Source organism: Gorilla gorilla, chromosome 5 (genome assembly GCF_029281585.2).
Source record: "Gorilla gorilla gorilla isolate KB3781 chromosome 5, NHGRI_mGorGor1-v2.1_pri, whole genome shotgun sequence".
Lineage (NCBI taxonomy): Eukaryota > Metazoa > Chordata > Mammalia > Primates > Hominidae > Gorilla > Gorilla gorilla.
In genome coordinates, this window is record NC_073229.2 from 53,704,146 (window position 1) to 53,720,157 (window position 16,012).

Consider the following 16,012-nt stretch of genomic DNA (forward strand, 5'->3'; position numbering starts at 1 on the left):
AATCTGAACACCAGGGAGAGTTCCAGAAAGGGAATTCCCATCAGTTGGTACTACTAATTGGCCTTATGAAACCAGTGGCAGGATAAGATCTTGACCTCTGAGAATGACAGCAAAAGTGCTCTCAGCTTAGCAGGACCTGGTACTACAAGTCTCACAGGCTGGCTTACCTTTGGCCTGGATTAACCTGCCTGTTTTCCCCATTTCCCCTATCAGTACAGGGAAAATACCTTGCATATAAAATACAAATGCTACTTAATTTTTCTTTTTCTTGTTCATCTCTTCTCCACGATGTCCACTCCCTTCCAGGATCCCTCCCATTTGACATTTCCTTCAGGATACAGAATACAGAGAAGGGAGAAGCTGCAGGAAGGATCCAAATGTTACTAGAGTTATACATTTTATTTGAGCTTCATCTCTTTGGAGAAAGGGGAACAGGGATGAGAGGATTAAGTTAGAGATGGTCTGGCACAAAGCCCAGAGATGTGGGGTGTGTGAAGAAGGAAATTCATGACTAGAATATATGCTGAAGGTGAAATGAGGGGAGCCTGGATAGGGAATTCAGAGATAATTGTTGGCATTTAGTAATGTGATTTGGGAGTATGATCCCAGCGCAGAGCAAGGAAGAAGGCTGGCGGGTAGTAGGAGTCACAGTCAGGAAGGAAGTACTGCTAGTTTGTATCCAGTCTAGGTCTTGGACAATTGACCCCTTTTTGGGTAGAAGGATTTGCCAGCATTATCTGACCCCTTATTTCTAGTTCATCTCCTAGACATCTTCATTGCTGTTGCCCTCCGGTGAGTATGAATCCATAGGATGGCGTCTCCTCTCCACTGACCATGTCTGAGTCTGAGTCTGAGACTGGGTGGAAGCCATAGACGGATGATACATAGGCCAGTAACGCTGCTGAGGAAAAGTGTGAGCTCTTGGCCTAGATTTGGAGTTGGGCTCCATCTCAGGCTCAGTCTCAGGCTGGGGCTCCATCTCGGTCTGGGTCTTGGTCTCGGTCTCAGCCTTGGGCTCCATTTTAGGCTCCAGCTCCCGATCCAGGTCTAGGTCCAGACCCAGCCCAGCCTCTTGTTCTGATTCCAGCTCCAAATCCAACTTCGACTCCTCTTCTACAGGCTGTTGGATCTTGATGAAGCCTGGACTTACATTTTTTTGGCTTCCTAGAAAACTGCTGCTCATTTTATATCTTGAATTGTCATTCTGAAATACAATTAGGTGGGTTAAAATTTCTAATTAAATTTAAACTTCTGCTGAACGCAGTGGCTCATACCTGTAATCCCAGCACTTTGAGAGGCTGGGGCAGGAGAATCGCTTTAGCCCAGGAGTTCAAGGCCAGCCTGGGCAACATAGTGAAACTTCTATCTTAACTTCTATTTAAAAAACTAGTTGGGCATGATGGCGCATGCCTGTAGTCCTAGCTACTCAGGAGGCTGAGGCAGGAGGATTGCTTGAGGCTGAGACTGCAGTGAGCTGTGTTTGCACCGCTGCACTCCAGCCTGAGCAACACAGTGAGACTTTGTCTCAAAAAACAAACAAATAAAAAAAACCCAGAATTTTAATTTTTGAGCAGTCAAGGAATTTCAGAATACAAGAGGACTTAAGGTACCAGAACCATGGGTTCCTTGCAGAGTAGAAAATATTTCTTGCCTAAATCTACTTTTCTGTTTATTATTATTATTAATTTTGACACAGAGTCTTGCTCTGTTGCCCAGGCTGGAGTGCAGTGGCATGATCTTGGCTCACTGCAACCTCTACTTCCCGAATTCAAGTGATTCTCTTGCCTCAGCCTCCCAAGTAGTTGGGACTACAGATATGCACCACCACGACTGGCTAATTTTTATATTTGTAGTAGAGACAGGGTTTCACCATGTTGGCCAGGCTGGTCTCGAACTCCTGAGCTCAAGTGATCCACCTGCCTCAGCCTCCCAAAGTGCTGGGATTACAGGCATGAGCCACTGCGTCCAACCTTTATTTATTTTTCATTAAATTTTTTTTAAATTTTCTTTAAAATGCCAATGACATCATCCATAAATCTGCTTTTCATCTTCTTTCTACCTTCTGGTTTCTCAGTTACTCACTATATTCTTCAGACTCAATCAATTTCCAACTTAGAATTTCTCTGGCTTTTCTAGCTAGACCGGATTTCATGACCAACCATTTAAAACAGCAATGGACTTAACAACATTCTGAAACATCTTGTCTTCTTGATCTTACTTGTCTTGCCAACCCCCAGTGCAATCCTTGACAGGGCATATAAGGCTGTGTGTGACCTGGCCTCTTGTCATTCTTCTTTAGCTTTATTCCAGCTGTGGTCCCCGCCCTTTGCTCTCACCATAAAGTTACCCAGAGTTGCCTGACTACTGCTCAGCTTTGTGCTTGCCATTCCCTTTGCCTACCTTGTCCTCCTCCATCTTGTCCACATCCACTTAGTCATCACCCCAGATTCAGAGCCAAGATGACCAGGCAGGACCACAGCTTCTTTTGTGTTCCAACTACATCTCATTCACACTTCCATCATAGTACCAGTAACATATTCTTTATTTATTTACAAACCTACTCCTTACTAGACTCTAAGCTCCTTGTGGTATATGACAGGGCCTGGTTCTTGATATCCCCAGTACCAGACACTGAGCTTGTCACATAGCAGGTGCCCACAGGCCTTGCGTCAGCCTTGGATCAGCCTGTAACAGCATTCCTCAAAATTAATCACTTCAACTTTCCTGAAACATTTTCTTCTCGACCACCATATGACACTCTTCTGCTTTTCCTCCTTCCTTCCTGGTTGCTGCTCCTTGGTCTTTTTGCTATCTCCTCTCCTTCTACTGGACTTCTAGATGTTGCTATGCCCCAGGACTTGATCCTGGGACCTTTCTCTTGTCTATCTATGCTCTCTCCATAGGGACTTTTATTTTGGGCCCATAATTTTCATTACCATCTATATGCTGATGCTGATGATTCTTTGGTTATAACCCTTCCCCTGACCTGCAGGTTCATAAATTCACTTCCATTCTTGACATCTCCATTTGAATGTTTAATAGGCCACTTGAATTTTTTTGTTTTGTTTTGTTTTGTTTTGTTTTGTTTTAGACAGAGTATCACTCTGTTGTCCAGGCTGGAGTACAGTGGCATGATCTTGGCTCACTGCAACTTCCGCCTCCCAGGTTCAAGTGATTCTCCTGCCTCAGGCTCCCAAGTAGCTGGAATGACGGGCATGCGCCACCACACCCGACTAATTTTTGTATTTTTAGTTGAGAATAGGATTCACCATGTTGGCCAGGCTAGTCTCGAACTCCTGGCCTCAAGTGATCCACCTGCCTCACCTCCCAAAGTGCTAGGATTACAGGCATGAGGCCACACCTGGCCCAGGCATTTTGAATTCAATACACATGAAATAGAACTTGCTCCTCTCCTAGTCTTCCCTATCTTAAATAGTAGAAAACAATTGACATATTCAATACCAAGTCTTAATATAAGAATGTTAGTACATTAGGAAAATATTTTTTAAAAACTTAGTAGATAATGTCCATCTTTTTTTTTTTGACCGGGTCTTACTCTGTCATCCAGGCCAGAGTGCAGTGGCACAATCAAAGCTCACTGTGACCTCAAACTACTGGGCTCAAGCAATCCTCCTGCCTCAAGCTCCCGAGTAGCTAGGATTACAGGTATGCACCATCATATCTGGCTGATTTTTAATTTTTTTTTTCAAGATAAGAGTCTCACTATGTTGTCCAGGTTGCTCTGAAATTCCTGGCCTCAAGTGATTCTTCTGCCTCAGTCTCCCAAAGTGCTGACATTACAGGCATGAGTTACTACGGCTGGCTGATATGTCCATCTTAAACCAGCATCACCACTAGTCTTTTATTTTTTAATTTTTTTTTGAAACAGGGTCTCGCTCTGTTGCCCAGGCTGGAGTGCAGTGGCAGGATCTCAGCCCACTGCAACCTCCGCTTCCTGGGTTAAAGTGATTCTCATGCCTTGGCCTCCTGAGTAGCTGGGGTTATAGGCATGCGCCACCATGCCCAGCTAATTTTTTTGTATTTTTGGTAGAGACGGGGTTTTGTCATGTTGGCCAGGCTGGTCTCAAACTCCTGGCCTCAAGTGATCCGCCTTCCTTGGCCTCCCGAAGTGCTAGGATTGCAGGCATGAGCCACCACGCTTGGCCACCACTAGTCTTAATAGAGACACACAAGGATCCTTCTCATTAAATTCAGGAGTAAGACAAGATTCATCATTATTACTTATTCTGAGAGGTTTAGTTAATGCAATAATATATGATATTGAAATAAGAATTCTAACAATTGGAACATAAGAGATTAGTATTATTTTTAGAAAATATTTTCCTATTTGGAAAACCCAAAGGAATTAACAGTGAAACCTCTTAGGAATAGTAAAGTGATTCACAAAGGTAGCCAAATAATTTAATAAAAATCAATGAGTTTCCTATATGTTAGCAATTGCCAGTTAGAAAATATAATGGAAATGGCCAGGTGTGGTGGCTCATGCCTGTAATCCCAGCACTTTGGGAGGTGGAGGTGGGTGGATTGCTTGAGCCCAGGAGTTTAAGACTAGCCTGGGCAACATGGCAAAACCCCGTCTCTGTGAAAGATACAAATATTAGCTGGGCATAGTGGTGTGCGTCTGTACTCCCAAATACTCAGGAAGCTGAGGTTGGAGGATTGCTTGAGCCTGAGAGGCCGAGGCTGTGGTGCACTGTGATCATGCCCACTGCACTTCAGCCTGGGTGACAGAGTTGAGACCCTGCCTCAAAAAAACAAAAAAGTAAAACATATAAAGTATCTAAGATTTTCCCATGTGAAGAAAGTCACAAAACCTTACTATGAATGAAACATTTAAGAAGACAATAAATGTAGAGACAGTTCATGTTTCTGGATAAGAAGAATGAATACTATAAAGATATAAATTCTCAAGGGATTTTATATTTTTAATACAACTCTAATGATTATTTCAATAAGATTTGTTTTTGTGGGGTGGGGACCTGACAAAAGATTCAAAAGTTGGTTTGGAAGAATAAATTGGTGAGAATGACTTAGCAAATTTTGAAATAGAACACTGATGACATAGGACTTAACCAAATGTTAAAGTGTATTATACAGCAATACTAATAAAAACAGTGTGATGGCTAGGCGCGATGGCTCACATCTGTAATCCCAGCATTTTGGGAGGCTAAGGTGGGCAGATCACCTGAGGTCAGGAGTTCGAGACCAGCCTGGGCAACATGGTGAAACCTCGTCTCAAATAAAAATACAAAAATAAGCCAGGTGTGGTGGCGCATGCCTGTAAGCCCAGCTACTCAGGAGGCTGAGGCAGGACAATCACGTGAACCTGGGAGGCGGAGGTTGCAGTGAGCCGAGATTGTGCCACTGCACTCCAGACTGGGCGACAAAGTGAGACTCTGTCTCAAAAAACAAAAACAAAAACAAAAAACACTGTGATACTGAAGCTATACAGAAAAATGACATCCACAACTAAACTAGAAATACACTTTAGTTTTCATAAGAATATAATATTTTATGAAAATAACATATCAGTAGGGGAAAGAAGGCTTATTCAATAGATGGTTGGATGGTATGATTTGCATGTGTGGCTTCCAAAATCCATCCACATTGTGGTGGTATTAAGAGGTGAGGCCTTTGGGGAGTGATTAAGTCATAAGGGCTCTGCCCTTGTGAATGGATTAGTGCCTTATAAAAGGGCTGGAGGGCTAGCATAAACCCTTTTGTCCTTCCACCTTCTGCCATGTGGGGATGCTGCTGAGAGAAGATGGAAGAAGCCCTCAGCAGACACTGAAACTGCCAGGACCTTGATCTTGGACTTCTCGCATTCAGAACTGTGAGAAATAAATATCTATTATTTACAAATTACCCAGTCTCAGATATTTTGTTATAGTAGCACTAATGAACTAAGATAGATGGCATATAGCCCAAAATAGTTAGCTACATAGATAAAAAATAAAGATTAAGCCGGAGTGCAGTGGCTCATGCCTGTAATCCCAGCACTTTGGGAGGCTGGGGCGGGTAGATCACGAGGTCAGGAGTTCTAGACCAGCCTGGCCAACATAGTGAAACCCTGTCTCTACTAAAAATATAAAAATTATCCAGGTGTGGTGGCGGGCGCCTGTAGTCCCAGCTACCTGGAAGGCTGAGGCAGGAGAATCGCTTGAACCCAGGAGGCAGAGGTTGCGGTGAGCCGAGACCATGCCATTGCACTCCAGCCTGGGTGACAGAATGAGACTGTCTCAAAAATAAAAAAAAAAATAAAGATTACCCTTCAATACCTGTATACTGAAATACATTCTATTTACATTAAAGAGTATAACATATAAAAAATAAAAACATAAAAATCTAGAAAATTTGTCTTATTTACCTTCTAAGAGGGAATGACTTTCTAAATAAAAAGTAAATATAATAAGAAAAGGAAATATTAATAGATATGACTAAATATGTAAAAACAAATATATCGAGTATCATAATTATAAATTAAAAAATAGAGAAACTTCCATTTATAGTAAAAGCAGACTGCATAATTCAAACCAATTAGTTAGTCATTACTAATTATTAACTACTAGTTAACTAGTTTTTATTAACTACCAGTTAACTAGTTGTGTGTGTGTGTGTGTTTTTGTTTTTTTTTTTTAGAGTCTCACTCTGTCGCCCAGTCTGGAGTGCAGTGGTGCGATCTCGGCTCACCGCAACCTCTGCCTCCTGGGTTCAAGCAATTCTCCTGCCTCAGCCTCCCAAGTAGCTGGGACTACAGGCGCGTGCCACCACGCCCGGCTAATTTTTTTGTATTTTTAGTAGAGATGGGGTTTCACCAGGATGGTCTCGATCTCCTGACCTAGTGATTCACCTGCCTTGGCCTCCCAAAGTGCTGGGATTACAGGCGTGAGCCATCCCGCCCGGCCGTTGTATGGTCTTAACTGTTTCAGATGTGGTGTCTCATTTCATCAACTAGGCTTTGTTTAATAATGATTTCTAGTCATTAGATAATATTAGATAATATTTTAGTGCCCATCTGTTTTAATTTCCTTTTTTTGTTTTTGGAAACCTTTAACCTACACAGGTACTGATTTGAAAATGCTAAAGTAGGCCCAGGTCTCGGTATTTTTTTTTTTTTAGACAGAGTCTCACTCTGTCGCCCAGGCTGCAGTGCAGTGGCGTGATCTCAGCTCACTGCAACCTCTGCCTCCCGGGTTCAAGCAATTCTGCCTCAGCCTCCCAAGCAACAGGGACTACAGGTGCCCGCCACCATGCCTGGCTAATTTTTGTAGTTCTAGTAGAGATGGGGTTTCACCATGTTGGCTAGGATGGTCTTGAACTCCTGATCTCATGATCTACCTGCCTCGGCCTCCCAAGGTGCTAGGATTACAGGTGTGAGCCATCGCACTCAGCCAGGTCTCAGTATTAACAAAAGGCTGAAAATTCAGACTTATATATTATTCTCCTTTGCATTTGGTCAGCTTGAGTAAATCTCATACCACAACAATGTAAAGGTAATAAAGCTGAGGTATTAGACAAGATTATAGATCTGAATCTCTGCTAGTTCATTAGTATTATTATTCACCCCAAGAGTGGGTGGGGTGGGGAGGAATTCTAAAGGTATAGCTAGGGGAGACATTTAGAATATTTAGCAACTGGTAATAGACACTAACCAAGAATGCTGTAGAAGGATCCTTGAGGTCTGTGCTGGGTTGGGCAAACCCTCTCTTCAGTTAGGGAAATTTCTTGAATGGAACCCTGATGCCATGACAGTGAGGGCACTTGGCTGCTCAGATCCACTGCTATTTACCAAGTGGTAAGGGTGCATTTCAACATCCCAGATTCTGGTACAGCCATACTAAATACCTTTCCTGGACATTATTCCTCTATCTGATCAGGTATCCTGACTCCCAGCCCCCAGCCACCCCTCACCCATCCCCCCACTGCCCTCAATCCCTTCCCCCAACCTCATGCTTTGTCTGTTTGTCCGACCTTGTCTGTTTCTGAGTAGGTTTCCCGTATCACTGTCTCAGATTCATCGATGCTTAACTCGGAGGAGCCTATGACCTTCCTTGACAAGGCAAACAGCACGGCGTCGTGAACGCTGAGGAACAGCTGGGTCTTGGTGATGCCAGCGTCAAAGAAATCATTCCTCTCAAATGCCCTGACTATGGAAGCTAAAAACCAAACCCAGAACACACACAATGTCAGATACTTGGGGAGCAGAGGACCCAGGGTGCAAAACAGCCCTCTCACAGGGTGAAGGATACTCACAGTGACACCCTGCAATGAGTATCAAAATGTTGGCGTTTTGAAAGGCATTGCATATCTGCGGGGGGAGAGAAAACCAGTATCAGAAGGCTTTATACTTGCTAGGAAAGGCCTTCTAATTAGCTAAGTGTTTGTTTTGTTTTGTTTTGTTTTTTGTGACAGTCTCACTCTGTCACCCAGATGGAGTGCAGTGGCGTGATCTCGGCTCACTGCAACCTCCGCCTCCCAGGTTCAAGTGATTTGTCCACCTCAGCCTCCCAAGTAGCTGAGACTACAGGTGCATACCACCACGCCTGGCTAATTTTTGTATTTTTAATAGAGACAGGGTTTCACCATATTGGCCAGGCTGGTCTCAAACTCCTGACTTCGTGATCTGCCTGCCTCAACGTCCCAAAATGCTGGGATTACAGGCGTGGGCCACTGCACCCAGCCAATTAGCTGAGTTTTAAAACCCCTTTGGCCCTTCACTTGTCTGGAGGTATATGTACCTTGCATCCCAATTCAGCTCTACAAACATTTGATGAGTGGAGTTCTCTATGCCGGAAAACATCTATAGTGCTGGGAATGCAAAAGAGAATCAGACTGCGTCATGTGAGGGTGGGGAGCAGGAGGGAGAGCTGCCCATAGTCTCAAGGGGATAAACAGTATACATCAAGACAGGACGTCTGCAGGAGGAAAGCCCTAGCATAGAGACAGCCACAGGTGTGAGGCAAACACTCTGGAGAGTCATCTCAAACAACCATATTTTGGCATGATGGCCTAGTGTTTGCATGAGACCCCCCTTCCCCCTGGAGTTTACTGAGCAGAGGAAGCAAGATGTGGCTCAGAGATGCTCAGGTGATGCAGTAGGGAACGGAATTCACAAACCCTGAGGGTCACATTCAGAGCTGCCTTGCAAAGTTGCATTTGATTTTAGTAAAACATCAGATGTTTACTATCAGATAAGTAAACATCAGCTACTGTCCTCAAGTTTGCTTCAGCCAATATATACACTGTGGGGCAATAAATCTTGAAGTTCACTTCAAAGCAAATCAATATCGACTTTAATACTTAAGACTAAGTAGACACCAACCCTGAGCACTAAGTTAAAGTGTCAAAAGAAACGAACTCTGCTTCTTTCACTACCAAGAGGAAATGAAGTCATTCTTGATCATATGGCAAATCACAAAGTCATTTGGCAAAGGGCCACAACAGACTCTAAATGACAAGTGCTGGAAAAGGAAAGTCCCATGAATTAGGAAGAAGTTTAATCTGAGTGGCTGTCTCCAATAAGAATGGACTGATGGGTAGGCCGGGCGCGGTGGCTCATGCCTGTAATCCCAGCACTTTGGGAGGCTGAGGCAAGCAGATCACGAGGTCAGAAGTTCGAGACAAGCCTGGCCAATATGGTGAAACCCCATCTCTACTAAAAATACAAAAATTATGCGGGTGTGGTGGTGTGCGCCTGTAGTCCCAGCTACTCAGGAGACTGAGGCAGAAGAATCACTTGAACCCGGGAGGTGGAGACTGCAGTGAGCCGAGATCATGCCACTGCACTCCAGCCTGGGCGACACAGCAAGATGCTGTCTCAAAAAAAAAAAAAAAGGACTGATGGATTTTTCTTAGGTTCCAGTTTTCAATTATAAAGTAAATAGAATGATTTCTTCCAATAAGGAGGCAGTATACACAACTACAAAGGAAATGAAGAAACCTGTATTTTTAGAGTGCAAAAGTACACCATGAATCTCTGAAGGCTGAAAGTGAAAGGCGTCTGACATTGTCTCCATGTTGGGGATGGAACAGAAAGTCATCAACATGGGCCAGGTGTGGGTGGGTGCTGCCAAGGACCAGAACATATGGTGCCTCTACAAAAAGAGGAGGAGCAAGGGAGACAATGACACAACTATACCATGGAACAGAGAGAAAGTATGATATAAAGTCAGATACTTAAACGTTTCAATGCTGGACAGGCCACTTATGAGCTGTGAGCCTCAGACTCTTAGGGGAAAGTATGGCCTGTCTCTCAAGGCAGTTGTGAAAATTACATGAGATAGTGTATATACATGTGCCCAGCTCAGTCTGGCACGTAGTAGACACTCAGCAACGTGGGCTGAATAAAATCTAAAGTAACAACTACAGCCCAAGACCAGGAGGGGAGAACATAGCCCAGTAGAATAAGATGGAAAAGCCCAAATAACAACAGATTTTCAAAGTATAATTGAGTCAGAAAACGGTGTTGAAAAATAAAACGATCTCATGGATGGGAAAGCTCTTAATCTCTTCCAAACCTCTCATTTTGTAGATTAGGAAACGGAGACCCAGTTCAATTTAGTAATTTGCCTCGGGTCAGAAGGACAGTGAGCCAAGACAGAGCATACATCCCAGACTGCAAACCAGAGTTCTTTCTGCTATGAAAAGCTTCCTTTTGCCCCAGACCAAAGAGAAGCTGGACTCACTTAAGAGGCAGTCGCATTCCCTTAGGAGTAAGAAAATATGACAAAATAGGTTCTGAGGATAAAAGAAGGAAAACCAAAGGCACAAATCTCAAAAGAGGCGCGCAAATCTCAAAAGAAGCACTCAAACACCATGAGTGTTCAGGATGTTCAAACCTGAGCCATCACCAAGAGGGAGACAGAGTGCTGTAAACTGGGATAAGCTGGCTAAAAAGGAATATTATACTTATGAGGCATTAAACAATGACATCAATATGGTTAGCTGTGCACTTAAACTGTCTGTACCATATAGGAGGAAGACAAAAGAGAACTGTTAGAGAAACCCAAGAGTAGAAAAGAAGTCAGGACCCAGGGACACAGCTTTTGAAGGGAAAATCATCCCTGTCCTTTTCACCTGAAGATGTGTCAGTGAGGAAGGAAGTGGGGAAGACCCTGCAGGTACTGGACAGCCAGCCCCAAGTTTGAGGTGTCATTTCATCCCAACCTCTTCAAACTGGAGTACAGGACAGCCCAGTGCCTTTTACAGTGCTGGTTCAGATCAGCTGAACTGTGGAGAATTCCTGGTGAGCTGCTTTTTTTCTGAAGCATTCAGACCTATTCCTTGAAGAGATTTGCAGCTGACTCCCAGGATGTTCTGGGAGTTACTGGGCGTGGCACAGATTGCTGTTTCAGTGAAGTTCAGAGTGTCCTGTTTTTCATTTCTTGAGAAATAATAATGTTTTATGCTTACCAAACCAACCACAGCTCAATACATCAGAATTGGTTCATTTTAGGCTGGGCATGGTGGCTCACGCCTGTAATCCCAGAGCTTTGGTAGGCCGAGGTGGGCGGATCACTTGAGGTTAGCAGTTTGAGACCAACCTGGCCAACATGGTGAAACCCCGTCTCTACCAAAAATACAAAAATTAGCAGGGCGTAGTGACACATGCCTGTAGTTCCAGCCATTCAGGAGGCTGAGGCAGGAGAATCTCTTGAACCTGGGAGGTGGAGGTTGCAGTGAGCCAAGATTGTGCCACTGCACTCCAGCCTGGCAACAGAGTGAGGCTCCATCTCAAAAAAGAAAAAAGAAAAAAGAATTGGTTCATTCTCTTTTTATTTTGATTGACCTTATATTATACTGCCTTCGGTGTCCAAGACTCTGGTGGCCTAGCAGTCTCATAGCAGCTGATCAGTGACTAACAGAATTCAATCAGGATCACGGTGGGGTTGGGATGGTAGGAGGGGGATCAGAGCTCCTGCCAAGGCCTCCTCAGTACTTACCTGTCTTAATACAACTAACCCCCGTGAATCCACGTAGTGTACCATGGAGAAATCCAGGATGATGGTGTGGACACTGGGCAGTAGAGACGCATCTGAGTAAGGGATGAGTGATCTCCTCCCCTGGCTTTCCGCCACATCAGGCAGTCCTGGTGAGCTGTTTCTTGATGAGTTATTAGGAAGCCAAACTTCCTCCACCTCCTCATACTGTTGCCCTTGATTTTTCTGAGACACGGACGATACTGTGTATGGCACTTGGTCTTCAGATGCAGTTTGGCTTGTGTTCATACTCTCAAAATGTGAGCAGTGAATCAGGTTAACGGAGGATGCTTCGGGATCCAGTTTATTTTCAAATCGCTCTGTGTAAAGAATCTGGGACGACAGAGTTAAGGGAGGGCTGTGGTAAGACACCAACAAGGGCCGGAAGGACTTGCAACGATGCTATTTCTTGTCTCTGCCAGCTCATGTCCCTCTCTCATGAAACTTCTCCCGAGAGTAGGTACTGTGCATTTTTTACTTGGATATCTGTCACTTCAAGCTCACAGCTGAAGCCACCACAGTCATCTTTCCTCATCTTCACCACCCACGACACCCCCCTCCCAACTTCTGATGTTCATCACTGTCCCAGTGAGCCAGACTTAAAACATCTTTTACTCCTTTTCCTCATGCTTGGGTCCTAGTTAGTCTCCAGTGCCTACTAATACTTTGTGTGAAGTATTTTTTTCCCATCAGTCCCTCGTCTCAGCACCCTCTTCCTTCATCAGTGCAACAGTCTCCTTTCAGACTTCCTTAAGACAAAAAGCACTTGAAGGCTGGGTGCAGTGGCTCATGCCTATAATTCTAGCACTTTGGAAGGTCGAAGCAGGTGGATCCCTTGAGCTCAGCAGTTTGAAACCAGCCTGGGCAACATGGCAAAAACCTGTCTCTACAAAAAATACAAAAAAATAAAAAATAAATAAGAATAAAAATAGCTGGGCGTGTCAGCGAGCCTGTAGCCCCACCTACTGGGGAGGCTGAGGTGGGAGGATTGCTTGAGCCTGGGAGATGAAGGTTGCAGTGAGCCAAGATTGCACCAGTGCACACTCCAGCCTGGGTGACACAGTGAGACCCTGTCATGCCCCCCTGCCCCCCCCCCAAAAAAAGCTGGCACATGCCTATTGTCCCAGGTACTCAGGAGGCTGAGGTGAGAGGATCGCTTGAGGCTGGGAGGTTGAGGCTGCAGTGAGCTGTGACCACACCACCACACTCCAGATTGAGCAACAGAGCAAGACCTTATGTCCAAAAAAAAAAAAATAAATAAAAATTACATGAGCAAGGCTGTCTTTACCACTGCTGTCAACCTCCTAAAGGCCCAGACTGCCTGCTATAGCTTAAGGACAGTACCAAGGACCAGGAACACAATGATGTGCAGGATGCAAATGTGGACTCTGCATTTACAGGAACCAGACTCTACCTGGCAGTGTGCACACGTTCATTAAAGGGATAAGTAAGGCCAGGCATGGTGGCTCACACCTGTAATCCCAGAACTTTGGGAGGCTGAGGTGGGTGGATCATCTGAGGTCAGGAGTTCGAGACCAGCCTGACCAACATGGCGAAATTCCATCTCTACTAAAAATACAAAGTTAGCCAGGTGTGGTGGTGCATGCCTGTAATCCCAGCTACTTAGGAGGCTGAGGCAGGAGAATTGCTTGAACCCAGAAGACAGAAGTTGCAGGGAGTTGAAATTGTGCCATTGCACTCCAGCCTGGGCAATAAGAGCAAAACTCCATCTCAAAAGAAAAAAAAAAACAAAAGCTGGGGGTGTGCCTCACGCCTGTAATCCTAGCACTGTGGGAGGCCGAGACGGGCAGATCACCTGAGGTTGGGAGTTCAAGACCAGCCTGACCAACATGGAGAAACCACGTCTCTACTAAAAATACAAAATTAGCCAGACAGGGTGGTAAATGCCTGTAATCTCAGCTACTCGGGAGGCTGAGGCAGGAAAATTGCTTGAACCCAGGAAGTAGAGTTTGTGGTGAGCCAAGGTCGCACCATCACACTCCAGCCCGGGTAACAAGAGTGAAACTCCATCTCAAAATAAAAAGGATAAGTAAGAATATATATGGACGAGAACTATAAAGCACAAGGAATAATGAGAAGAATTCCTTTGCTAGAGTGGTGTAATTCTGGGTGATGTTTCTATTTTTTTTTTAATGTTATTCTAACAATGTTGCTTGTGAAATAAATTTTAAAAATTTAAAGCTAAAAACAATATGAGGTAGTATATATTGTATAGCAGAAAAGAAAAGAAAAGTGGTGTGGATAGATGATAATGCTGCAGTTTGCAGTTCAAAGGAGAGAGCTCTTCCCAAGGCTTGAGGTCACTGGGGCCAGGCATTTGGGGAACAGGCCAGGGTTGGCTCAGTGGCAGGGAGATGTGAGCTCCTCTAGGCAGAGGGAATTCTCTGAGGGCCACCTTTTTTTTTTTTTTTTTTTTTTTTTTTTTTTTTTGAGATGGAGTTTCGCTCTTGTCGCCCAGGCTGGAGTGTAGTGGCACAGATTCTGGCTCACTGAACTTCCGCCTCCTGGGTTCAAGCGATTCTCCTGCCTCAGCCTCCCGAGTAGCTGGGATTACAGGCATGAGCCACTATGCCGGGCTAATTTTGTATTTTTAGTAGAGACAGGGTTTCACCATGTTGGCCAGGCTAGTTTCGAACTCCCGACCCCAGGTGATCCGCCTGCCTCGGCCTCCCAAAGTTCTGGGATTACGGGCGTAAGCCACTGCGCCTGGCCATCCGAGATCCTTCTTTTCTCTCCTCCAACTACTCTACGTTCTTATCTTTCTTACAATCCCCTCATGTGTTATCTGCCTGACCTTACTTCCCAGGCTAAGCCTCTATCCTAAGAGCCCCACGTTTATTTCTACCTTGGTGTCTTTGTCGAAGCCTGTCCATGGACTGGGAATCCTCTTTTTTCCTACCCAACATCAATCCAAAATTCTCATAAATTTCCCAGCACAGGCTGATGCTACCACAAAGTTTTTCTGACTTTTGAGCTCATGCCAATCTCCCCTTACTTGACGTCTTAAGAGCTGTTAGAATCTAGCTGGGCATGGTGGCTCACGCCTGTAATCCCAGCACTTTGGGAGGCTAAGGCAGGTGGATCACCTGAGGTCTTGAGTTCGAGACCAGCCTGACCAATATGGTGAAACCCTGATCTCTACTAAAAATACAAAATTAGCCAGGCATGGTGGCGTGTACCTGTAATCCCAGCTACTTGGGGCTGTTAGAATCTAAACATACAATTTAAAAGACAGCTATATGCTATATTGCATGATTCACTATGCTATTTTGTCAATCTTAAGATATACCACTATTATGAAAGAAAAAAACAAGCCAGGTGTGGTGCTCACCCCTGTAATCCCAGCACTTTGGGAGACTGAGGCAGGTGGATTGCCTGAGGTCAGGAGTTCGAGACTAGCCTGGCCAACATGGTGAAACCCCTTCTCAGTAGCTCAGTAGAACCTATGCTCCATTAGAATGTATGGCAACAAGAGTGGATGCTCAGGGTTTTGCAAGCACCTGCATGGCGGGGTGGAGGCACTTGTGTGTGTGTGTTGTGGGGGAGGATGTAAATCTTTGTGTATAGAGAGAGCAGCCCCTCCAGAGTGAGTGCTGTAGACTAGGTGATTGCCGAAAGACCCAAAAGCTAGAAATGAGCAATCCTGCTCTGGGGGAAGGGACTACTTAGATCAAGTCCGGTTTGGAAATAATGAATACTTTGTAATTCTCATCAGTGAAAATAACCTCCAAATGCTGTAAAATTCCCATCTGAAATAGCAGCCTGTGCTCATCCTCCCCGCTCCTTTCCCCCATCTCCCATCATCATTTTCTTGGCCACAGGAAGACATCAGGAGACCCTGGCAGATCCTTGAGAAGCCCAGCAACCTTGACCTTGCCCTAGTTGGAATCAGAAAACAATCTTTAAGCCACTTATTTTCAGAAATCTAAAGCTTGGCCGCTAAGAGCCAGGGAAATAGGTGCAACTACAGAATTGCAGTCTCAACAGGCAAA

At 44.7% G+C, this 16,012-nt stretch overlaps 1 protein-coding gene across 3 annotated transcripts in view; it reads right to left on the bottom strand.

Moving 5' to 3' along the window:
- Nucleotides 1–384: 384 nt before the first annotated feature.
- Nucleotides 385–16,012, bottom strand: part of SLC26A8 (solute carrier family 26 member 8) — an 86,816-nt gene continuing 71,188 nt past the window's right edge. For all 3 annotated transcript variants that reach the window (XM_031012557.3, XM_055390276.2, XM_031012559.3), the window contains 4 exons: nt 11,964–12,332; nt 8,275–8,329; nt 7,993–8,177; nt 385–1,204 (listed from right to left, as the gene is read on the bottom strand). In XM_031012557.3, coding sequence (XP_030868417.1) covers nt 764–1,204; nt 7,993–8,177; nt 8,275–8,329; nt 11,964–12,332 — 1,050 coding nt within the window. In that variant the 3' untranslated portion in view covers nt 385–763. The remainder of the gene's footprint in view (nt 1,205–7,992; nt 8,178–8,274; nt 8,330–11,963; nt 12,333–16,012) is intronic.